Raw genomic sequence first — 25,482 nt, 5'->3', positions numbered from 1 at the left:
GTCACCTCCGTCCGCGAAAGCCGTGGCAGCGTTGGTACGCCGGTCTGCCACAAACTTAGGCTATGGGTATGACTTTCTTATTACACGGGACTTCTTTCCATGCGCGCGCGTGCGTGTTTACATGTATGTGTCACGCAGTACTTAGAAATATGGAATTACATTACAATAAATAATATATAAGAAATATGTAATAACATTATTTCCTTAAAATTAAAAACTAATTTTTAATATTTAAATTTATATAAAAACATTTGTTTTTAACATTAAAAGTTTAACGTTTTTCAGTATATATTTTTTTAAGGTATATGTTTTTTTCAATCTTGCGATATGCAATATTGATTCAACTTTTTCTATGCTGTATTATATAAAAACGTGTAATCATATTGGGACATAGTCTGAGAACACAAAATATTGCTGTCCCTTTAATTAACCCCACTCAACTCTAACGTCTAATTCTCATAATCGGATACATCTAATCGAGATTTTAGTCTTCAATGATCACATCGATCGGCTCGGAAACTTTAGGTTTTAGCTCATAAATAATACAGACTCGTCTCGATGCAGCGTTTAATAATTCATTTCTTTGCTCTGCAACATCTAGTGGCATGAGAAGATTTATGGGCAAAGTGACCTTTTGAAACAAACCTGATTATTACGCCGCATCAACTCAGGATTATTTTTATTTAAATTCATTGTATAGACGTATTTAAGATAAATACATAAGTTCTAAATATAAATGTACATTGTGCGCCTGAAAATTTAGTAGCAGTTTAAAAATAATGTATGATTACGGTTGCTACGTTGAAGATTTTAATCAGTCTTTTATTACAAACAAATTTGATTCCAAATACAATTTATTTATTTGTAAAAATTATAGACTAAAACACTATAAATAAAATTATAAACATATAAATAATTCGTAAATAAATTGAAATTTTATGAGTTTACTTGAATGCGTTTCATGCATTTCTCCAACGCTTTGATGATTTAGCCTTAGATCTAGAATATGATCTTCATTAACGGTGTGACGAATAAATATTAATGGGATACAGCTTTCATAGAACGGTTGACAGTAACTTTACGCTTTACAATCAATTATGATAATATTTTATTTACATGCAATACGTGATGCTAAAAAAGCATTTATGAAATTTTTTTATCATATTTATTTATGAAATAATTGGTATAATTATTTTCTTATAATATCTGTTATATTTTTAGCGAAATATAGTAAATAGCTATTTTCTTAAAACGGAAAGAAAGAGAGCCAAGGAAATTGCCTAAATCGTTAAAGCTTATAAGAGAGCGCTAGAGATTGGTATGTTGTTAATTTGAGAGCGTAGCCCAAGGGAGGGAATAAGAGGGCATGTTCCCAACTTTCTCTATCCTCTCCTTTTCCCTCTCTTTCTCTAACGTGCGTTTTTTTTCTCCTTCTTTATATCTCGTCCTCTTCGTCTAGTCGAACGATTCAGGAACCTACGCGGTCTCTCCATCTCTCTCCGGAGCAGAACCGCCATCCATCTTCATCGGCCGACAGCGCGACGGGCGGCGTTTGCCTCGAATGCTCGCCAAGGAGTTTTCTTCTTCGTCTTCTTCTTCTTCTGCTTCTTCTTCTCTACCTTCTTCACCTCTCTCCTCTCTACTTTCCAGTTCTCATCCCTGCACCTCTTCTTCCTTCTTCTCATACCCATTCTGAAGCATTTTTGTTTTACTCTCTCACACTCGTATGGCGGGTTAACCGAACCAAACCCTTTGAGGTTTATACCTTGTAAAGTTGCGAGACTTCTCACACAGAGTCAAACTCGCTCTGTGTCCTTAGTATCTTCCCCCTTTTTTTTCTGTCTCTCTCGCTCTCTTGGCAACCATAATTAATATTCTTGTTCGGGATTCGTGTACCGCGCACCGACCGCCAGATCATATCGCGAATATCGCTAAGGTATCTATCACATGCGGAACTGCATTTACGATCCCCAGTTTTTTTTTTCATTCGTGACGGTATTTTTTGATTTCGTTAAAGTTTACAGAAACCTCTACCGACTGAGTTAAGCCAATCGCAAGTTGTGGTATTTGTTAAATGAATTAGTTAACTGTAGCCGCCTGTAGCTTAAAGATAAGATGGCGAAGTATCTGCGTGTCTTATCCGTTATATGGCTGTGCTTCATCTGTGGAAGCGAAATCTTTATTCCTCAAAGAATACATTCCAATATTTTATAATGTATTACTATTCGGCGCGCGCAATATTTGAAACATCTTGTACAGTATAGACTATTTCGATATAAACATAACAATAATTTTAGAACGTGTAACAATTTATATTAATTTGAGATTTTTAATTTTTGTTTCAGAAAGGAAACGGGGTCGACAGACCTATACGCGATACCAAACGTTAGAACTGGAGAAGGAATTTCACTTCAACCGATATCTTACTAGGCGGCGACGCATCGAAATTGCACACGCGCTATGTCTGACGGAACGGCAGATAAAGATCTGGTTTCAAAACAGACGGATGAAGTGGAAGAAAGAGAACAAGACGAAAGGCGAGCCGGGTTCAGCTGATGGCGACACTGAAATCTCGCCGCAGACGTCGCCGCAGGGTTAAAAGAGCTACGAGGAGTGGAACTTCTTTTCCACCTCTCTCAGGGTCGTTAATACCTTGTTTCCAGCACTACCTCCTCCCCACCCAAACCCTAATCCCCCATCGATGACCTCCAAATGATCCCTCTAAGCAATGACGCTTATTTTGTCGTGTTAATCATGTTGCTTGTACCAAAAACGAAACAGATAACGATGAAGGCGAGGAAGTTGTAGAGAGACCCGTAAGAGCGCTCGATGACGTATAGACGATAAGAGAAGGGAACTTACGATAAACTCAGAGACACGAAGGTACGAGGAAAGCGAGAAGAAGAAGAAGACGAAGCAAAATGAGAAGCAGAGACGCACAAACGAGTCAGCAGAGGATTTTGCGGGAATACGCGCGAATAAGGTGGATCAAGATTTATTGATCGAAAGGAGTAAATAAAACTGGATCACATGCTAATCAGAACCGCGTTAACCTCTATTACGTTTAATCGATTATTGTATACTAAAAAAGCCTATATATGTATATATATATAATAAATATATATATACATACATATACATACATACATACTTACATACATATATAATATATATATGGATGAGGATGTATGTAGTTTAATGTAAAATCGTGAGAGCGAGTGACCGATGACCGGTACTGACGCACGTAGAAGACGTGATTCAGAATGATAGAGTATTAAGAATTAAATTAGCCGAGAATGACATGCGCGAATCTGATTGCGAGTATGGTAGAAAGAAAGATCGTATTGAAATCTTAGAAGAGCATTTTATTATTTATTCTCTTACATCATAAAGTAGAATTGTAGGGCGATTAGTAGAATAGTCGTACGAAGATGTCCGTCGCGTCTGTATTTAGCGAGTTAGGTAAGCGGTTTAGAGTCCTTAGAGGATTGTTTAGATAGATTTTTTTTTTCTCTAATACCGCCGCGCGGTGGCTCTAACGAGGATATTTATGATTCGTGCCAAGTGTGATCTTCGAGAATGTGTTTTGATAAAATTCGAGAGAGGATTACGACGAGATACAACAGGTGGACAGAAAGAGCATAAGCGGAAGAAGAAAATCATCGAGTTTGCGTCTTGTCTTGAGAACAGTGATACAAGTGTGTGCAAAACTAATTCCAACGGAAGATCAGTGAATTCGGATGTATAAATATAAAGGTCATGGCATATTGTTTTTGGAATGTTGTACGGAAGAGGCGACCGTGAATGGGACAGAATAGTGTTGAATGATAAAGTGAATATGCAAAAAAAAAAACAGCGCCCCTCGGCGGAGCAGAGTCAAATGGACTTAGCATTTCTTCATCAGCGTCATCTCAAGGTCAGTCTTATAAAGATTGCTAATGATATGCAGTTATCGGTTATATTACTTTGTTTCTCGTTGAATCATCGCGCATTTGATAAGAACAGTAAGTTTTGAACTCCAACGGAATAAGTTTACATTTTTATGTAATTGATGATGCATAAAACTGTAGCTTATCCGTTTACTGACCGATAGTTGGACAAATTTGTTCCTATCACGCATATTGCTCAAAATGACGAATATATAATGTACATAAGCAGTTCTTTCCTAGCTAAAAAAAAGATTGTGTCCGCTTGGAAAAGGATGTTCAAATTACAAATTTTCGGCATTATTTTCAATAATTTAGAAATGTATTTATGTGTAAGAAATGTGTTTTATATTATTATTTATTATTTGGATCAAGAACTTTTGATTTGTACTCGAAATAGTACAAATGATTTAAGAAAAGAAAACAGCTATTTGATATTAAGATATTCGGTAATATCTAATGACATTTGATATTGAATAATAAATGTATATAGTGTAATATGTCTTTTTTACAATGTCGGACATGTAATGTGATCTCGAATAAATTATTTTCTTTAGAATTTTTTTTAAAGAGCAAATGCTATAATTATACTCGTAATAGCGTTACAATTCTCCCTTTTTTTTTCTGTAAATATTGAAAGAAGATATCTCAAGGAACGAAAGTTTATTTGCATTAGTAGCTATCGAAAATTTGCTCTTGCTCCGCGCGACATGACGCCAAGTTACCAAGTGTTATAATACATAGCGTATTTTCGGAATAGGATGCTTTCGGCATGAAACCGCTTGGCACCTTAATAGTGGCTCAGAGCTAACTTAACCAAAAAATTTTTTATTATGTATATACAATAATTTTTATTATCATTCCAAATCATTATATTCGATTTTTTGTATAGTATGAAACGAATTTAAGTTTTATACCATACAATATTTATATATAATTAATTAAATGTAACCAATCTTTATTTCAGTTTTTTTTTAACTGATTGCGAGTGATATATTGTTCATTTTTTGTGAATTATTTTCTACTACTATTTATATGGGAATTATAATATTTTTATTTAAGTTTTTACATAATAAAACACCCTCTCTATATGTGAGAAATGCGTGATTAGCAAGAATCCAATTTGTTACATTTATATTGAAACAAGCGTGTTAAGCGTGGCAAGCGGTATCAGAGCACACGATCGTCAACTCGATCGTCTGATCTGGTTCGATGAATTGTTTCGATTATGCCGTATCGGGAGATCCAGGAAAGCCCGGCCACGTTGTAGCCAGGCGAGCCCATATATTCCGCCGCGGTGAATTCTTGTGCTGTGTTGTAAACTTAGATTCGACATAATTATTTAGTGTATATCTTGTATACACCATAATTAACGATATACGTAATAATCGATATTAATAACCGCGTGCTAATTATGAACAGCGATCAAAAATGCGCCTGTAAAGGTGGTCAATCTTCTAACTCGCTGCAGAATTCGGCTCCTAATCATCTCTTCACTGAAAATAGGATAAAGTGACGAAGAGAGTGGCACGAAACGTGTAATCGATATACGTAACGTATGGTCCAGCTCGCGCTCATGCGTCGATAGAGCAATGTGTGACCAGCCTTTCCTTCTCGAGAAATTTATTTATGTAAAATTCTTTGTCCTTGAGGAGCAACGAACTGTACGAAGCGGAAAATCCGCGGCGCTCGCTCGCTATCGCGCGTGTTTTTGAAATGCCCGTCTATCTAGCCAATCATGCTTTTATGAAAGAATCTATCTTTTTCTACATTTTTGTTTTGTTATTTGGTTTTTATGTAATTTGGATATATCGAAATTATTACTGAAATTTTTTTTATCACAAGTTGTACTAACAACATTTACGTTTTATTTTTATGCTTCTGAAGTACAACAGTTGTATTATTGATGAATTATTTACGTAGACGTACGACATACAACTTTGCATGATATTTTACATGGATTTTTATATATTTTATTGCGAACAAATTGCACGACTAGTTCTAAGCATTAATCAAATAATAATATTTTTTAATGATAAAGGAGAATGTGCGGTTCGCGAAACATGACTTCTTATCATCTCTGGTAAGGAAAAATTCTATACTCTTGACCATATTTGTTTTAATGTTATGATAAAAAAAACCTTCGTGTATCCAATTTCTAGAGACCAGAATAATACTTTTTTTCCAAGTTGCTAAAGAAAGAATGATAATAAATTATGAGATGAGATTCTTATGATTTGCGCATTATTTTAATAACTATTGAAATTATCGTATATATATATACATTTAAATTTTTCAATTGTAATAATATACTATACAAGAAATGAAAATTGAACTTTAAGATGCAGTACCGATGTGTCAAAGATATCTATCGAAGATTATTTGCAAACATCTAATTTGATTGTAATATGTACAAAAGTTGAATAGTGCAATAAAATATGTTTAAATGAAAGATACGGTGGACTTCGGTGCTGTAAAAGTAATTGTGGTGAGCGATCGCCGTGAATATGTACGCAATTAAAAAGAAAATAAACTTTTGTATCTATCGGATAGAGAGGACCTATTACTTATAAATTAAAAATATATACGTATATTATATATAACGCGAGAAGGGAAAAATTCATAGTATTAACTGGGAGGAATAAAATGCAAAATATATATTTTATCTTTATTCGTATATATGCGCATTAAATTACAAGATATACGTAAATTAAACCAAGTACCGTGAGTGTATGCAAAAGTAGAACGTAAAAAAAACTGAACATAAATGCAACAGCGTGTACGTACGAAGTATGTCACTAAGATAGTCCGTATTCGATAAGAGTGTCATCTAAAATCTAATTCGTAAAAAAAAAAAAATAAAGAAATAGCGTTAAGTAAACGGGTATGTGTCGGTCGCAACGAGTGGTGGTGGCGATCGTGAAATTTTTATTGGATTTTCGTCTAAATAAAGAACGGCACCCGCCATTAAGCGTACACCACGGCAAAAACGCGCAATGAAAATTTTATTTATTATTATTCACGATACGCGAGAGAGCGGCGGCATTTACAAAAAAAAAATTGTACATAAGTCCGATCTTTTTAACTAGGCTATCCGCAAAAGAAAGAAACGCTACCAGATAAGTAGAACAAAGAGAAATGAAGAAATATAAGGAAAAGTAATATCTGTCATTGAACGAATAACTTTCAGACAGTAATATTATTTAGTCCGGTAATATTTATTGATACATGTTATATATACCGCAAAATGGATCTTTCTGTTTGTTTAATTGATTATACAATAAATATTTTTTATAATGTACTAGATAAAGTTGTAGGTATTTGTATGTACCATTATTCTAACACTTCCTTGAGTATCTCTACAAAATGACATGGATCGGTAGAGATTACGAAATCCTTATGCTGATGTTGTACTCTCGCATATCCAATCATTTTTATCGGATGACGCGTGTAAATACAAAACGACGTTTAAAAGAAACGACATGTTCCGCGTATTTCGTTGATTTATCCTTCACAATTTCGATTTTTTAGTCTGATCCATTTTTTATTATACAAACATTATACAAATAAGCAAGCTACAAAACGTCGTCTTCGTACGTGTATGCGCCGAAGAGTTCCTGATTTCCTGTCGCATTTCAGGAAAATGTCATTAGTTTCATATTACCTGTTAGGTATCGTATTTCTAACTAAATACGTAAAATGTATAAATAAGCAAGTCCCTCGCTCCATAATCGTCCATCGAATTCGTTTAATTCGTTGTGAAATATTTGATTTATATTCTTTCTCTAAAAAAAAACGTGAGACGGTACAGATAAAATCTCAGTATCACTTAAAAGATATTAGTATGCATTGGAATACATTGATTTTATCTCTTTCTAAAAATTGAATTTTGTAGTGCACTAAATTGATTAATATATATACTTCATTTATTAAATCATCACTTCGATATACTTGTAAATGTAAAAAAAAAAAATCAAGGCATTATAAATGTATTGCTTATATGTAATGCAGCTAAAGAAGATTGCCATAACTATATACAAGAAATTTCCGATTTTTTGCTATTTCGAACGTTTCGTGAGATATGCGGTCTCATCGATTATAGGTTCCGCCATGTGAAGACTGATAGACTCCGTAGCGCGAGACAAGAATATTGTATACAATAGTCGCTAATAAACAAGCAGACATCCAGACCGATATAATTATTTGTCGATAGAAATAATTATTTAACTGTGCGTTATTAATATTTAAATTAACTAATTATTCCAAAAGAATTTCTCGGATTGAGGTTGAATTTAGAGCGACTTCGGAACTGTACTTGTAAAATCTTCTTTTGTAAGTCGAGCTAACATCCAAATACGAGCAATAAAAATTGTCGAAGTTGCTCTATATTCTATATATACATATATATATATATATAAATATATATATATACAACTTTCATTTTGATGCGGACACGGAACAAACAAATAAGATGCATTTGTATATAATTAGTCATGAAAAATTTATTGTGGATGAAAGTTTCTTTTTAAAATTATCGGCAGGGCAATGTGAAAGGCGACGTCTGACGTCGCGGTATCGAATCGCGAGCCGCGACCCTGTATACGATACCGCGTAGGTAAAGTAGGTACCTGTTTACTAGATTAAAAAAAAACCTTACAAAGTAACGGTAGCAGAGGTCTAATTAATCACTATTTATTGATACGATATAGTAACGATATTCACATGGTTGAGTTCCGCGAGTAACTCCATTACTCAGTGACTCGACGAAAATATAACTAGAGTAAGAGGATGACAATATTTCGAGAGCCGCCACGTTGTCGTCCGCTGATGAACTTACGGTTTCTCCAGTGTGTCGCACTCCATGTATTTTTATTACAAAAGAATTCGTTGTCAAAATTTCATATGGAGATTCTTGATTTTACTATTATTGTCAAGTGATTCTCGAATGTTTTAAAGTTATTGGAATTGAAAGAGAAACGGTATTGCAAGTTTTTACGAGTGTTTTAGAAACTACTAACAATAAATAAATCTAGTAATCTCGGCATTTCTGGTTGTACATACAATAGTTTAATGTCTACGTTTGTGCGATTTTTTTATGATACGCAACCGTGCCAAGGTCACTAGGAATCGCGACCTACAAAGTGAGAAGCAAGTTTTGGATATGCTATACATGCGAGACAACAATTTAGGAGACAAGCCGCGATTTATTTTGGTAGAAGGAACGCTACGTTGCCGTTCCATAAAAATTTGCGTTACTATGTTTTCCTGAAACATGACGTACAATCTGCGATTAGGTTTGCTATCTCTCAGCTACACACTTGAGTCACCATGGTTACGCATTGCCCCGACCGAAAACACAAACTGTATATGTATCATATATTCTACATATTATATACGCACACATATACACATATACATACATAAATACAAATTCAACATACAATATATAAACATTGCCTATTTACAAAAGACCGGGTACAATGCATTCGTTTCAACGATTGTGCGGAAGAAAATACTTAAGTACAGGTGTGCCTAGCAGCCGAAAACAAACATGGGCAACACTGCTTTATCGAACGATAAATCGAAGAAAAAAAAATATAAATAAATGAATCTATATATATAAATATATATACATAAATTATATATATAAATATATATATTTAAATATAAATATACGATAATTATTACAGCTACAACAAACGTATATAGTTATTTTGTAGTGTCTCGCATTATGTAAACTATATGTATACATAAAGAGTACGACAGTGACGATGTTGATGATGATTGCAATGGTAAACGATGTCTTACGCGAGTGAAGTATGTATTATGTATAATGATGAAGACGACGACGAGATGGATAATAGTATTACATGCTATCATGTCGACGAGTCTAAACCGTATTGTATTATATTATATAAGAGTCTGTCCATATTAATAATAATAATTATTATATTAATTATAATAGCTGTGTTTGGAAACGAGAAATAAATTGTGGTTGAATATGAACTAGGGTGTGGTAAAAAAAAAAAAAACGGATGTGTCGTGTCCCCCTTATCATTAATACATCGCATCACGACGCTATGCAAATTCGAGAATCTACTTCTCGCGCGGTGGTCAATCGGCGGTGTAGACTAGATTCCCAGGTCGGATTCGCAAATTCCCAGCGTGAAATCATGATTTCTATACTCGTGCGAGGATATCGCGATTAGTACGCCACTGGCTTCCTTTCGAGAGAGTAGTCCAGCATACCCGGAGGTTGCGTTTATACGAATTGCAGCGGAAGGAACCATTGTATAATCCAAGATGGCCTCCACCTCGGAGAGGATTATTATTGGCTAATACGAAGCAAGAGGCCCCGCCTTGGCTCACGGCTCGTGACGGGATGATTTATTGGGATTTCTGTCTGTTCGCCCCTGCGCTGCAACGAACACACCATGCCTAGCTCGCCTAGACGGTAGGTATGCTCGGATTTGCGATATTGGATTTCGACATCTCGACCGAGTGCAGCTGCAACCATTCTTCCACGACGGACAGACGTCTTCGTTCTACGTGTCCACGTGCAGTCCGGCATGCCTCAAGTGTCAATATCAGATTCAATTTCAGATATCGCGAGCTTTATCTCGCCCCTTTTCGATTATTCACGCTTGGTATTTTCTATTTTCCTTTATTTTAATACCGCAACGATCGGTTTTCGAAATGTCTTTTCGGTTGCCAAAGCTTGCGCAAAGATCAACGTATACCTGTTGGATTAAAATTACATTATGCAACAGGCAATAAATTCGATTATAATATTAGCGTAGAACATGTAATATAAATAATTATTTTATAAATAAAGTTAAAATAGATTAATATAAAAGAACACAAATATTTTTTTCTAATATGTGTTCGATGATATTCAAAACAAAAACAAATTCGAATGTTACTTAAAATCTAAATTATGCCTAATTTAATATTGATTTACACGTACTTTGTTAATGCATATTTGATCAATATCGAAACTTTTTTTTTACATCAATTTAATCAATGTTAATTTATAATTAGGAACGTTAAACATAAATTAAAACGATCAAATTAACATTTATATATACATCCGCTAATTCTGAAATCTTGCTACGAAGAAATCAATGAATTGACGCGATGCTATCGCATTTGTTGACGCGACGAAAGGTGAGTATAATCGGCGGAACTCTCGTAATGCTATCGCACTTCCGGAACTGGGTAACTAATCCGGGTCATGCGAGAGATAGAGAAGCAGAAGAATTTCTCGTCAAGTGAGTACATGTATACATATAGTGGATTACGTGTTTACGATTTAAAGCAACGGTGACCTTTGCCAATTCGGTTGTTGCAGGTGCACCCACACTGCAAATGCATTCGAGGCGAGGAGGGAATCCGTAGGCAGGACGAACGGAGAGAGTGAGATAGCCGAGGATGGGAGCGAGCGAAGAGTCGGCGGAGTAGAGACCCGGCAAGATAGAGGAGCCGGTGGGAGGATGGCGGTTAGAATTTATGGCCGCTTTATCACTTTACCGGCCTTGCCGCGTCTCCTTTAGCCTGTGAGGAGGGCAGGATCTCACGATGAACTTTGGCACTCGACTACGCTGCACTCGACGAGCGGTGAGCCCGTTAACTTTCTTGTTTACTCGCATTTCGCGAGAGATTACAAGTACACCTGTTTTCTCTCTCTCTCTCTCTCTCTCTCTCTCTCTCTCTCTCTCTCTCTCTCTCTCTCTCTCTTTCTTTCTCTCTCCCATTTTTGTCTCTTCGCTTTTTCTTTTTTTTTCAACGCAATAACATATTATATAAAACACGTTCTACTGTTTAGGGAGAAAAAATATTTTTTGATCTGAAAACCGATTTTGTATTTTATGAAATTTAATTTCATATATATTTGAATTTTGAATTTGGATCATATGTCAATATTAACTTGTGTGTGTGTGTGTGTGTGTGTGTGTGTGTGTGTGTGTGTGTGTGTGTGTGTGTGTGTGTGTGTGTGTGTGTGTGTGTGTGTGTAAAGTATAGCTATACATATTCTAGAATTTTTTATAATGAAAAATACTCGGAAGAGATAAGCACCCAACAAAAGAAATTACATTGGCGAATGCGAATTAAATTGTCATAACGAAACTTTACGGAAAAAAATCAGTTTTATTAATCAATTTTTATTAAACGATCATATCTTGAAGTTGGAAACATAACACGTTTAGACAATGAACTTTTTGGTCATGTAAATTAATATAGAATCGCCTAGATTCAGGAAGATAGCAGAAGGCGAAGATAAGAGACTTGGCCTTCTAATCTGAGAAGAGCCTGCTATCCCCATGTCCACGGTCTAAATTTATGTCTTTATACAGTTGGTGCGTGCTAACTCTTCGGCTGTGCTCGCATGCTTCATTATACTTATGGGCGTTTAACGGTCAGATTTTAATTTACTTGGTCCAACCCGAGGGGAATTGTTCCGGTGCTTAACAGGAAAAGTGGCGCCGACCGAATCCACGAATATCTAGTGTAAACACATTAATAACGGGTCTCACGAGTAACTTATTGCATACACGGACGCTCCGCGCGGGGCCTCGTAAAATTTACGTCATACTACCTGTCGGCATGATGACTACAACTACATAACGCATAAAGTAACCCCCATTAATAGATCATAAATTCTATCCCCGCGGCACTGTTGTTATGTATGAGCGTCGTTAGTGTTAATAGAGTGTTAACGGCTTCTATGCCGCTCTCGATTCTGTCCAGGACGTAGGTGACGGAGGTGGTGATGTAGGTAGAAGCTTGACAGGGGGGAGAGGAGAGAATGGTAAGCGGTTGCCATAGAGGAATTCTGGTTGCGTGCTGCCCGGCTACTATTAGCCTCGTGCTTCTGCTATTTTGCATAGAGAATGCATCAATTTTCGGCGCTTCCCGCTCTCTCGCTGACCCCCCACTATTGCCACCTTCGACGATTTTGTCTCCTCGCCGCGCTCACTCCGCCTAGCTGGCCATCCCCACCCAATTTCCGTCGCGCATCACAACGACACAATTCTCGTATACCCTGCACTTCGTACAATGTAAATCGTAGCGAAGATAATTGATATCACAAACGCCTACTTCCCTGGAAATGCCCGTACGCGATGGTTGCTCGCCTGTCCCGGCTGCTTCCGCGGCGTTTGTTTCCGTTGGTGATGATCAGTTTCGATTTGCGCGATAGAGATGTCCGATAATGTGGACAATTACCAGGAGTTTATGGAGGTTCGAGCCGTTCGCGATATAGGGACATTAGGTTTCAATGGCTTTGCAATTCTCAAATTGAACAATTTTGCACTATTATTTCTTGCATTTTTTTTAGATTATTCGACACGCTTTACTTGACACTAATAATTCTATAGTTACTGTAGTTCTTATAATCTTTCTAAAAGATAATATACATTATGAGAGATCTATAAGAAAATTTCTAACAAAGTTCAGATATGATACAACATAACTGTCATTAAATGTTTCAGTTCTTTTTATTCCAAATCCTAGGATTATATTTAAAAAAAGTATGTAAATAGGCATATTATTATTATTTTTTGTCAAAGGAAGAATTTGAATAAAATTCTATCGTGTAGTCGATTCTCGGGTGTAAACAATGTTGTGCTTTAGGTGGATCATTGTATGCTGCGGAGGACGCCGTTGGATACATAACGTATAACGGGACATAAATCAATAATATCGCTACCCCCTCTCTTTTCTTCCCTCCCTAGGATACCTCATTCTATCCCCGAGCACCGTTACTGCTCTGCAAGCCGCCAAGCGAAGTCGGCGTCTCTTCCGCAATCAATGTTCATGTCTAAAACATCACAAACAATATATGTTCTCTAATACTCGACGATAAGTTCATCACAAACTTTATGACTTGCTCAATTAGCTTATTCATTTGTTTTGGCTCGATAATGTAAAGTATTTTCCAATATAATTGCTCGATAAAAAACAACTGCTTGGTACTTCCTTAAGATGATACGAATAATAATTACGTTACATAAATCAAGTATCCAAATCGAAGTTTATGAAGTTTTTTTACATGTGCGTATAAGAATATTTGAAGATCTTGATTATAGAATTCTTTGACATTATTAAGATTTTTAATGTACTATTATTACCTCATATGAGTAGAATATTCTTGCATGCTTATACATTGTTGATCGAAAAATGCGTGAATATATAAAATTTAGATGGACATATATGTGCGGTCTGGTCAGATTTATGTAATTTTTTTTATGCTGGATAATGAGATACAAGTTGACATTTGCTGAATTTAATGCGAATTTATTTCGAGTGGGGTGTATTTCCAGGTGTTTTGGGAAGTTTGGGTCCGGGTTCACGTCGCCGATGTATAGAAAGGCTAAATGCAAAACCTTGTAAGGGGAGAGACTCGCGTACTCGGAGAAACTAACAAAACATCCTCGCAATTAGCCGGATGTCCCGATGACATCAACGGGGCATCCCCCAGGACCGCCAACCATGCTACGTAGCCTCGCGACAGAAATTTCGCCGCTGCGCCACACCGCCGACTTCGGTCCCCTACTGCTCTCCACCAGTTGTGTTGCTCCTACCAACCGACCGTCCGCGGCCTCTCGACGGGATTCTAGGTGACAACTGTAGCCGTTGCTCACCGGCTACAGATATGCTAAATAATAAAAACTTATCGGATTTATGTCGTCCAGAATTGTACAGGAATGGCGTAGGAGAGGCACGCGGCGGAAGCGTGGGAGGGGAGGGGGAGGTGTTCTTGTCGAATGAAATTGAAAAGTAGCCGGGAGATATGGCCCTACCGACGAATATAGGTAGACGGACGAATGGCGTGGGAATGAGCAAGGGGTTGGAAACGAGTAAGCGCGACATGAAAAACTACCGTGCGAGGGCTGATAGACTGAAAAGTGTTTGTTCGACGGACGGACGTTTTTTTAAAATCTTTTGCTGCCCTTTCTCACCCGAGGTCATTGGAATGCATTGTACGTGAGATTGGCGCAAATACGTTCGCCTCATTGTTCCCCGTTAAAAATATCGCGACCTCGTGGATTCAATAAACTTTCACGACCGTAGGGTGACGTAAGTAGTATTGCCCAGTGTACCGCCTGTCAAATCAATTGAAAAGATCCTACTTATATTTTTTCTCACCTTACTATACTATACAATTATTTATTGCACACACATGTCTTTCCTCTTTTGTTCTTTTAATTATTTTAAATTTTTAGCAATAATTTATATTGCATGTGACACTTATCTTATATATATTATATATTTTTAAATCTCTTTTTTTAAATGTTTTATATAATAATTAGAAATTATATTTCTAATAATAATAAAATATTTTTCTTGTTTTTTTTTTCAGATTAATTACGCATCATCTATCACGGATATACTATTACGGATTTCAACAAAATTGTTCGGCTCTATCTCTGAAAACGGATACTCCTTCATCACATATATCATCATTACAATCATCACATTATACGAATCAATCAACACGAATAATGAAGATTTAGTGACGCTATTTGAGATTTAAGTGAATGGACAACGACTTGAAATTGATGAAAACATAAAATTTGGCGTTAATAATTTGCATCTAAAGCGCAACAGAAATGAATAGAAATCAATCACTCCTCTGATACCAAAGTGTATAATTACAAACAAGAAATTTTTTTTTAAAAAAAAATGTTAGGGAATATAAGATAAAATTAATAAAAAATTCAGATAATGTTATAATTTATCTAGAAATCGAGGAGTCTCATCAGTCACTCAAATGTTATCGGATAACGTAATGGGTATGGTGCACATCGATGGTGGACCCAATCGAGGACTGGAATTGCCAGGCATAGAAAGCAACGCCGTAATTAAACAAAGCTTTCATATGTTTGTTAACTTGAACTACAATTTAAAACTGGCGCCTTTTCGAGGATACCGGCAACCATTAGACTGCCCCCGTGACATTCGAGGTAGAGTATGATGGTTCCATCGAGTAGGTAGTGCCTAGACGGGGCTCCACCCAGCACTTAGTTTACGTCGCGATTGCGGCCCCGGGCACGGCCGTTTCCAGGGTACAGTCACGCCCCTGCCATGCGAGTACTGTACTCCTATTCGCTGGCCCATATCTCATCTGGTCCATCGCATTAGCCTAATCTGCCAGCAACGTGAACGAAGAAAAAAAAATACGGCCATCGACGTTGCCACTGACGAGAGAAATCGTGGCGAGGTGCTGCCACCTTACTGGTAGGATCGAGAGGTTGATCGGCTGTCGAATTGATTTTTTTTCCCCGCAAGCAACGTTATCACGCTCTCATTTTGACTAGTAGTTCGATTTCATTATTCGTGTACCGTTAGGGTTAATATCTTTTACTACGACTTCGTAATTCACGGTCCTACCTATTCGCGCCGGCCAGAATCGAGAGTTTCTTCTTCCTGATTGCCTGGACCAAAATGATAGGTAAGAAGACATTATTTCACTAATACATGTAGAAAGAATAATAGTTTAATATAGTAATAATGTAAGTTTATATTAAAAGCTCTGCTGTTTGTGTTATAATTTAGAAATCTTATTTAAAAATGGATCTTATATGTACAAAAATTGTTTGTATATCGCAAAAATAATATCGCCTATCTCGATTAAAATAACTGTATTATTTAAATATTTAGCCGTAAGTTGATGAAAAATGTTACACAAATTCTTTCAACCGTTATGAGTACAGTCTGAAAAAATTTTTGAGCTAGCTTAGTGAAGTTGAAGTAATAGGGATTGAAAATTATTTAATATTAAATACCAAGAAGTTCAAATCTCAAAATTGGTTTTATTATTTAACTAGAGCATGTTGTTACAGTTAGTTTCCATCATTGGTTCACCGTTATGAGGTCGAGAAGCTAGAGACAATGCAGATGTAGGAGATCTGTGAGATTAAGGTAAGTAATTCAAAATGCATGTCTATATATCTATAACTCTATAACTGTATAAATCTACCGATAAATCTATAACTGTTTAAAATTAATACACTGAGAAAAGAAGTTGTTAATTTGATTAAATTTTTCAACTTGATTAAATTTCTTTAATTTAACTATTTGTGTATTTCAGTCAAATGTATAAATACTTAAATTGAAATTGAAGTATTTTATGTATTCAAGTTAATTACATAAATATTTGAACTAAAGAAATTTAATCTAGTTGAAAAATTTAGTCAAATTAACAACATTTTTGTCTCAGTGTGATAGTACGGATTTTATAGTACAAACTTTTGTTATACAAAGTTATATTTTATTACTTAAGTTTTTCTCGAGTTGAATAAAATTTATGTTTTAAAAATATATTTTAACTTTATACTCGATTAAATATTTTTTTGTAAGGGTTAATATTAACAGAAATTAAACATGAGCAATTTATAAATAAATGTAACCCAAAAACCAAATGTGAAAGCTCAGAAAAGTTAATGGCTGGTCCCATTGTATTCTCGCTATTGTTCTACAATTTGTCACATACAATTGCTAACTTGTACCAAATGGTACAGTTATTTTATGGTAAAGATTTTGCACGCTGCTTTTTCCTTGGTGTCGCCGTACGCTATCTTTCCGAATATTTATTGCTTTGTAATAAATTTTCGTTTCATTTAAAAATACGTGACGTAAAGTCTGAAATCTGGTGCAAACGGAAACGTATCGGTGGGCTACGTTTTGTAAAGAAAAGTCAGATGTAAGTGAGGCAGGCGCCTAGGTCGAATATTGCGTCAATTTTGGAGGCCATAAATTGCCCTAGTTTTTGGAAGAAAATTGGCACATGTGCATACGCATGGAAGGCACATGGGAAGTTTTCTTTATTGCGAGAATACCGTTACAAAATGTGGAGTATTGGTATTGTTTGAGACCGAAAAGACTCGAGACTAACCATGCGAAAAGCGCAGGTAAAACGTTTTTGCAGGTCAAGGTTACAAAATATCGTACGAGTTATATCGATTATTTTCGAATGTTCTACAAAATAATACGAAGTAGTGAGTTTCGAAGATGATATTTGACAAATTTTAATTCTATGTAAATTGCATCACCTATAAATTATGTGAGAATCATTTCGAGATAATGAGAAGTTTTCTTGATGCTGAGATTTTATGTGTGCCTTTTACATATTTATAGGCGTGAATATTATTCCTTTTTTATCGAACGGTATTTAAATTACGCAAACATTTTGCTGCTGTTTCAATCAAGATTTTTTGTAAATCTTCCATTTTTACTACATCGTTTTTACCACATCTTTTTCGTTATATTTCGCAAAATGCTTGTTAAAATGATGTGAAAAGTTGTCGTACGGGTACACGCAAGTTTCTTTTATGCTCAAGCGATGTCGAAGTTTCAAATTGAGAGAACGTTTTGATTGCGTTATTTGCGTTATATAAGCGTGTTGCATCATAAAGAATGAAAAGATACCTTTAAAAAATTTTTATTTAATCAAGATGTAAACTCAGAGATGTTTATTTATTAAATTATTTTGTTATAATAATTACTCGGTAATAACGTTTTTGAAATATATGACAAAATTCTGCATAATTTTGGATCTGCTATATGAATTCTTATACATATTATTGAGCTTTATTGTTCTATGGATGAGTTAATAACGTAGGCACATCTAGATAGAGCACCTGTTCTAACAGTGACTTTATTGTCGTACGCATAAGAAAAGCACAAGATTAATGATACCTTAATGACTATACGAACCGTTTGAAGCATGACTGCCTGCTAAAATATAACTCAATTTCATATGATGGATATTAGTGCCCTTTTACATCTCATAGAACTGAATGGTTTCAAAAACCGATTTTCATAAATGTGCTGACAGATTATTCTCTAATATATTGATTAAGTAAACCTCGTACATACTTGTAATGAAGTCATCCAATAACTAAATCACGAAGTTAGAAAATAGATAGTGTTTATAATAGACAACGCACGTTTAATAGTATGTTTATATATATTTAGATGACGTGAAAAATGCATTAAAAGATAGAATATGTTTGATATTAAAATAAAATTAAAATAGATTTTGCATGAGTATATTGTGCCGTGTTAAAATGTGAAAAGAGATAATATTGGTGACACCTTGTAAATTTGAATACGTCTGTGATATCTCATTAAGTTACTTTTAAAAAAACTCCAGGATTAGTCATTATGCATATTATTGGGGGAGAATACATAGTATCTCAGCAACTGTAACTCTCAGCTTTACACGAACCTCTAATGAATATTTCAGAAATCTGATTGCGGGATGTTGCGTGTCTAAATACATACGTGCGCAGATATGTGATCGGATAACATGGTTTATGAGCAATCTTAAATCTTGCTCTCTCTCCGTTGATGCTTAAATTTTTGTGCATATATTCTTGTCATTACGTTCATTCCTTGAAGATTTTGCTTTCTGAAATGGTAGGAATATCAAGATATCATGCTAATTTTATAGCCGATTACAGATTAAGGAAGGAGAGAAAGAAAATTAGTTAATCGTGTTCCTTTATATTCTTATATACGGTATCCGTCGCATGGAAATGTTACGTGTGTATGATATCGTCCCAACAGAAATAGCTATAAAAATTATTTTCGTTAATACAATTTCATAGTATTGTAATTTTAAGTAATTAGCATATTGCTGTTGAAATATTATTTATATATTTTATTATGTAGTAAAGATTTTAAATCTGTCAATAATATTTGTTCAGAATTCTACTCTCTTTACGTTTACTATATGAAATAGTTTCGGACTCACGAAAGCCCTAAAAGCACCATAGAATGGTAGCTGGTTTGATCAAGTGTGAAATCGAGATAGAAACTTTCCAAGTTTCTGAATCGAATTATCGTGTGTTTGAAATCCATTGAAACCTTCGTAGGGTAAACTGTAAAAGGGGAAACGACGCAATTCTCAGTAATTAACGAAACCGAAATACCTGATAAACATAAAACTAAATCGCATTTATTTACGTCCACATATTTCTAATTACTGTTATTATAAAATAATGAGCACATGGGTGCACGTACAACAGCATATGGAGAACAGTTTCTATAGAAAGTGATATAATTTATATATTAATTTAAATATGCATTACACTTAAAAAATATTACAAAGAAAAATTTCTTTTGCGGCTCACATATTTCTCGATAAAAAATCCTGCATATTAAATAATTAAATTATAAGTTTTCTAAGAGAAAGGCATTTAAAACGTCACTAAATAAAAATTATTTAAAATTACTTGCAACGCCTATTCTGCATATATAAAATTATAATCTATAAATTAGAACAGTATCCATAACAAATATCAAAATACTTAGGAACACGTAATTACAATAGTATTAAGAGCAATGTTTTGATTGAGATATTGATATATTTATAGTTAATTATACAATTTTAAAGTATTAATGAGCAATGAATACGAATATATGGAAAAATATTACAATGATATAAATGTTCCATGAAATAGTCTTGTTTATGCTACGATCATTATTGCCTCTTATTAAGAATAATTTCTTCTTCTACGATATTAAAATGGATCGGTTCTGCATGATTGATTCGTTTATATTCGTGTATCGATCTTGTTATGTTTCTTCCGTATCCATTAATCAATGTTTAGCGAAAGTACTGGAACATTATGTAACTTCGATCATATTTACTTTCTTCTTTTAGTATTCAGTCTGTACCTCATTAAACGATAAAAATCTAACCATAATTAGAAGTTATTTCTGCTTCATTCACTGAAAGATTTGTATTGACATTCTAATGTACATTTAAAGTACATTTTTCAATAATATTTTAATTACATGTTTTAATTAAATTCATTGAGTAATTATACTTTGTGATATTCGATCGGCCTATTATTAGGAAAATCACCCGTAAGTAAATTAATAATCCTATAACATATCTATAAAGTAGGAATAATATAGTTAAAATTTTATAAATGTTATATTTGTGTAATGTTATTATATTTTTAAATTAAGAATTGTTTGGAATTCACTGTTTAAACTGAGAATATAAAATTTATCAAATATTTATAGATTTTTCTTGAGAAATATCAATTGATATCCTGCTGCAGATACAATAGTAGATAATTGAACTCTGGATGTTCTCATCAAGGAATAATCTGGGGAAAAAAAAACCATTTTATATGTTTTTTTGCTGCATTATTGTTATACATATTACAATTTAATTGTTAACTGAAAAAAAAGAGTTTGTTAACAACCAAATATTGAATGAAATAATGCCAATTAAATATTAGTTAATATAATCAAAAATAATTTTGTTTTTCTTAATATTTAGTAAATATTACTAAGCTTGATTATGGTTACTAAATATTTAGAAAAGTACAATTATTTTTTAATTATATATTAACCAAATTTAATTGGTACTATATAGCTATTAAATTTTTTTTAGTGTATTATTTATTTATTTTTGACAGTCTTATAAATAATTTTATAATTTAATCTATTAGTATATCACATTATTATACTATATTATATTTATCTAAACATTACCGTTATACCATTTTTATGATTAAAAATAGAATAAAAATTTTTTTAAACATATTAATTTTTTTATTTGTTTGGCTAAAATTGAATGATTGAGCTGTGCTGGCAAAATATATGGTGGCAAATGTGATATGATTAATGGAAGATCAGTTTAAGACAAAATTTATGCACGATACTCTTTTGCCTGCTGGGGATATCAAAGCTACTGCAGACAAATAAATCCAGTCGCATTCCTTGACGATGAATTTCATTCGTGCTATGCACAGAAGGGAACATTTGGTTCATAGGAAACATAGGAATGGGACACCATGATATTCACATTAATATGAAATGACAAAGTGTTTTACTGAATTAACGTTTTTGGTAGAGGACATTAGGAAAATGAACACAATTCTAATATCCTATATGATATTTATTTTTATAATGTTTGCTGACATAGGGAAATTACGAAACGTAACGCAATGTAGAGAGATAGCAACTGATATCCGTAATACCATAAACATCAAAATATGTACAGACTTTTACCGTAAATGTAGATAGCGCGATAACGATGCAATTTTAAATATTTAATGATACCATCATGAAATAATGCCGCGCGACATACATTCTATTTTCTCCGAAGGCTCGTTAACTGTATTACTTGATATTTCACAATTTATATTCCTTTTTATTTGTTTATACGAAAAAGAGAATAAGCTGCACGAAGGGCTGCCACTATTTATAACCTAGCAAAGTTAAAAATGTTCGCTGCGGATTGCAATTCATATGAAACTCACGATCGTAACGACGGTATAATTTTGAACACTGCTTCGTACTTTAACATTGCATCTGACATTTTAATGTTAAAATTGCGTTTTATCCATACATGAGAGAGAACTTAAGTTTAAACAATTCAAACAAAGTTTTTTAAGCAATTCTTACTAAATTTGTACTCAACAAGACGTTACATCGTGCTCGATATTATGTAAATTTTTCATATACGTATGTATGGCAAAAAATTTATATACATATATATTATATGAGGAAAAAGTTGTAAGACGTACGGGACGTGCAACTAATATTAATAACGTGGCAAAGTTAAAAATGTTTACTGTGTATTACGGCTGATATGAGGGCCACGAGCATGGCAGCAGGGTCCCTTGTGATTGATTACACGTCTCTACGTCTCTCCCTCTGACGGGGTGTTCCTATGGATATTGCCTTGGCACGGCCCTGCACGCTACGATTCCCCCTGCCTCCCACTTTCGTGTCTATAGAGACACCATACCGATCTATTCTATTCCTCTCCTTCCATGAATCAAATCGCCCTTCACCTCTACTCTCCTCTCTTCGTTATGCTAAAAATTAAAATTATTTTTGAAGAATGTGGAACAAAATTGCTAGCTGTACTTTTCTACTTAGTTTTAATTAATTAACAAATGAAAGAATAAAATAATGTACGTCTTGAAAAATATTTTTATTTGTGCTAAAGTGTACGTTTAAATCTGATATAAAAAGGATATGTTATTTTAATATATTTAGATGTAGCATATAATAATAGAAATGCTCGAAATAATTGTGTATTAAAATATAATAATTAATAGCCTATTTATAAATTTAAGGACACTATAGTATTCATAATTGTATCATAAACTAGTTTTTTCAAAGTTAATAAATAACCAAACACTCTAATTAAGATTTTATTATCAACTATTAGATGACAAAACAAATCGATTGGCAGCTGCAAAAAGCAATGACGTAATTGTGAAATAAAATCTTATTTTTAATCTGTAAGATCTTGAATATAATTATTCTGAAAAATAACTAGATAAAATCATTTAATTAAAGTTTGAAAACACAGGTATTGATGAGAAGTGTATTCTTGTGTAATGTTATAATTTGTGGTCATTACATATATATATTTTTTTATAAAACCTTGTGTGGTTTGTGTTTTTTATATTTTTATTATTATACTTTAAAAAAGTAATGATGTTTTTATGTACTGCTAATAGCCATATTACATTCGTACTTCATTGGTTTGTAATTCTAACTTGCAATGCAGAAAACAATTACTTACACAATAAAAACATTGGTACGTTTTTAATAACTTCCTGGAATTTTGTGCAAAGCTAGCATTAGTATAATTTAAAAAGATAGAGAAAAATATGTTTTGATTCACCACATACACTTATAATAGAGGGGAAACAGATTATATTGTGATCTATTCTTAAAGTATATATTTTTCAAAAAGATTGTATAGCACGAACCAGATGATTCCTTATAGTCTGTCCCTATTATGCTTTTAATCATCATGCAAGTTTGCGAGAGGAATCTCATTAACGCATGTATATTTCTTACTCAACGCGTATACGCAAGGCGGTCCCTTGACCTTTACGGAGCCTCCATACGTGTTTAGTAGCAACTGGTTGCAGTAGCAAGAATTAGCAATTAATCTTTTGGTTGGTGTTACGAATGGGGATGGAAAACGATCTGGGCGCAAAGGTGGAACACGAGAAGAACGTAATAAAGAGAGAAACGAAAGAAAGAGCGGACAAGCAGGAGCATAGGGGAAAGACTTACTGACCACATATTATGCAAACGACACTACAATTAGAGCGTGGTTTTCTACCGGTTATTACAGCGCTTAATACAATTTACCTTTTGGTTTCTCACAACACGTAATACATATTTTGACAATATATATGTATATGTGTATATTTAGATATTTGTATATCATTATAAACCATATACGTTACAAATTAATTGCTCAGGTTAACTTCCTTTTGTTATTTCGCTCACTAAGTAATTCGCATTATGATAGGGAATTTCAATAGAACAACGCACATTGTTCCCCTCATCTCATCGACAGCCCGGCACTGTCTTACAAAGAAATGGGCAGCAACGGCGATGGTAGTGGTAGGTAGGTCCCTCGGGAAGCTACGATCCTTCCTCTCTCTCGCTCCTTCATACAGCAAACGGGAAGGCGAGCCACGGAGCCACGTAGAAGGAGGGACCGCATCTTGCTCCGCAGGACTCCCTCTCTCGCCACCGGGGTCTCGCTATTTATTTTCCAGGATTTCAGAGTCCGAAGCCATTAATCTCCGCTCCGCAGCGTCAGTAGAGCGCGTCAGGGCGACGTCGGGGTGCGTGGCGTCGCCGACGTCGCTCTGCTCTTAGCCGCAGCCTCGTGTACAACGTTTGGAACCGCGGCGGTGAGGTAGGGGCAGAGAAGGGAGAGAGCCGAGAGATGAGGTGTCGGTAGGAGAGGTCGTGGAAGTTGGTCAGAGTGGAGGGAAAAGGGACGTGTGGTCGGGACGAGTGGGGATCTAGGCTGGCTCGTTGAACGGCGGGGGAAGCAAGGGAGAGAAAGCTCGGAGAGGGAGGTGCTGATGGCGGCGACGAGAGGGGAATAGTCGTATGGTAGAGTTATGCAAAAAATATCTGCCCGCAAAAAGATTGGATAAAGAAGGTACGGGATATTAGTGTATTAGGATTCAGCTCTGTCACCGGTCGATGCCAGTCGATGATTTATTTCCATGACTTGCTCAGTGCGTACTGAGTTAATTATTACTTTACTTTATTTCTTGAAGAAATTTTATTTTCTCTGAAATTAAACTTTTATTTTTGGGATTGCACCAAAGAGCTTATGAGCAATTTACACAACACAATTGAAGCATCAATATGTTTCTTTTGTTGTGAGACTTGGACAAACTCGTGAATGCTGTCCGTTGATCGAGAATCGTGAATATAGCCAAGCCATTCTTCTTCTCGTTAATTAACATTGTGCTCCACACGCGCAAAAGGAGACGTCAAAAGTCCCTGGTAGATTCAGATTCTGAATCCCCTTTGTCCGCAGGGAGACACTGAACAACCCTCGTGCTCTCTTACCCCTTTTATTGTTTATCCCGCCTACTTATTATGTCAGCGTCATACCACCAAGCTGTACTAACCTCTTGATATTCTAATCGGCCAATTCTCATCTACGTCTCTTGTCACTTCCCCCTCTTGTCGTTTACCCGGCGTCTAGCCGGAGATTCCCGGAATTCCTGACATCGACGATAACTCT

The 25,482-nt window shown here is 34.9% G+C and overlaps 1 protein-coding gene and 1 long non-coding RNA gene across 3 annotated transcripts in view; both read left to right on the top strand.

The window, feature by feature from the left end:
* Positions 1–9,932, top strand: part of LOC105830119 (homeotic protein antennapedia) — a 48,245-nt gene extending 38,313 nt beyond the window's left edge. For both annotated transcript variants that reach the window (XM_012669282.3, XM_036284837.1), the window contains exon 3: positions 2,346–9,932. In XM_012669282.3, the coding sequence (XP_012524736.1) occupies positions 2,346–2,599 (254 nt within the window). In that variant the 3' untranslated portion in view covers positions 2,600–9,932. The remainder of the gene's footprint in view (positions 1–2,345) is intronic.
* Positions 9,933–10,852: 920 nt separating this feature from the next.
* LOC105830123 overlaps positions 10,853–25,482 on the top strand; it is a 90,461-nt gene continuing 75,831 nt past the window's right edge. The window contains exons 1-4 of the long non-coding RNA XR_004962558.1: positions 10,853–11,197; positions 11,278–11,543; positions 15,289–16,380; positions 16,772–16,850. This is a non-coding gene — a long non-coding RNA (retinal homeobox protein Rax). The remainder of the gene's footprint in view (positions 11,198–11,277; positions 11,544–15,288; positions 16,381–16,771; positions 16,851–25,482) is intronic.

This window comes from Monomorium pharaonis, chromosome 3, assembly GCF_013373865.1.
Source record: "Monomorium pharaonis isolate MP-MQ-018 chromosome 3, ASM1337386v2, whole genome shotgun sequence".
NCBI lineage: Eukaryota > Metazoa > Arthropoda > Insecta > Hymenoptera > Formicidae > Monomorium > Monomorium pharaonis.
This window is presented reverse-complemented; position numbering and strand designations above follow the sequence as displayed.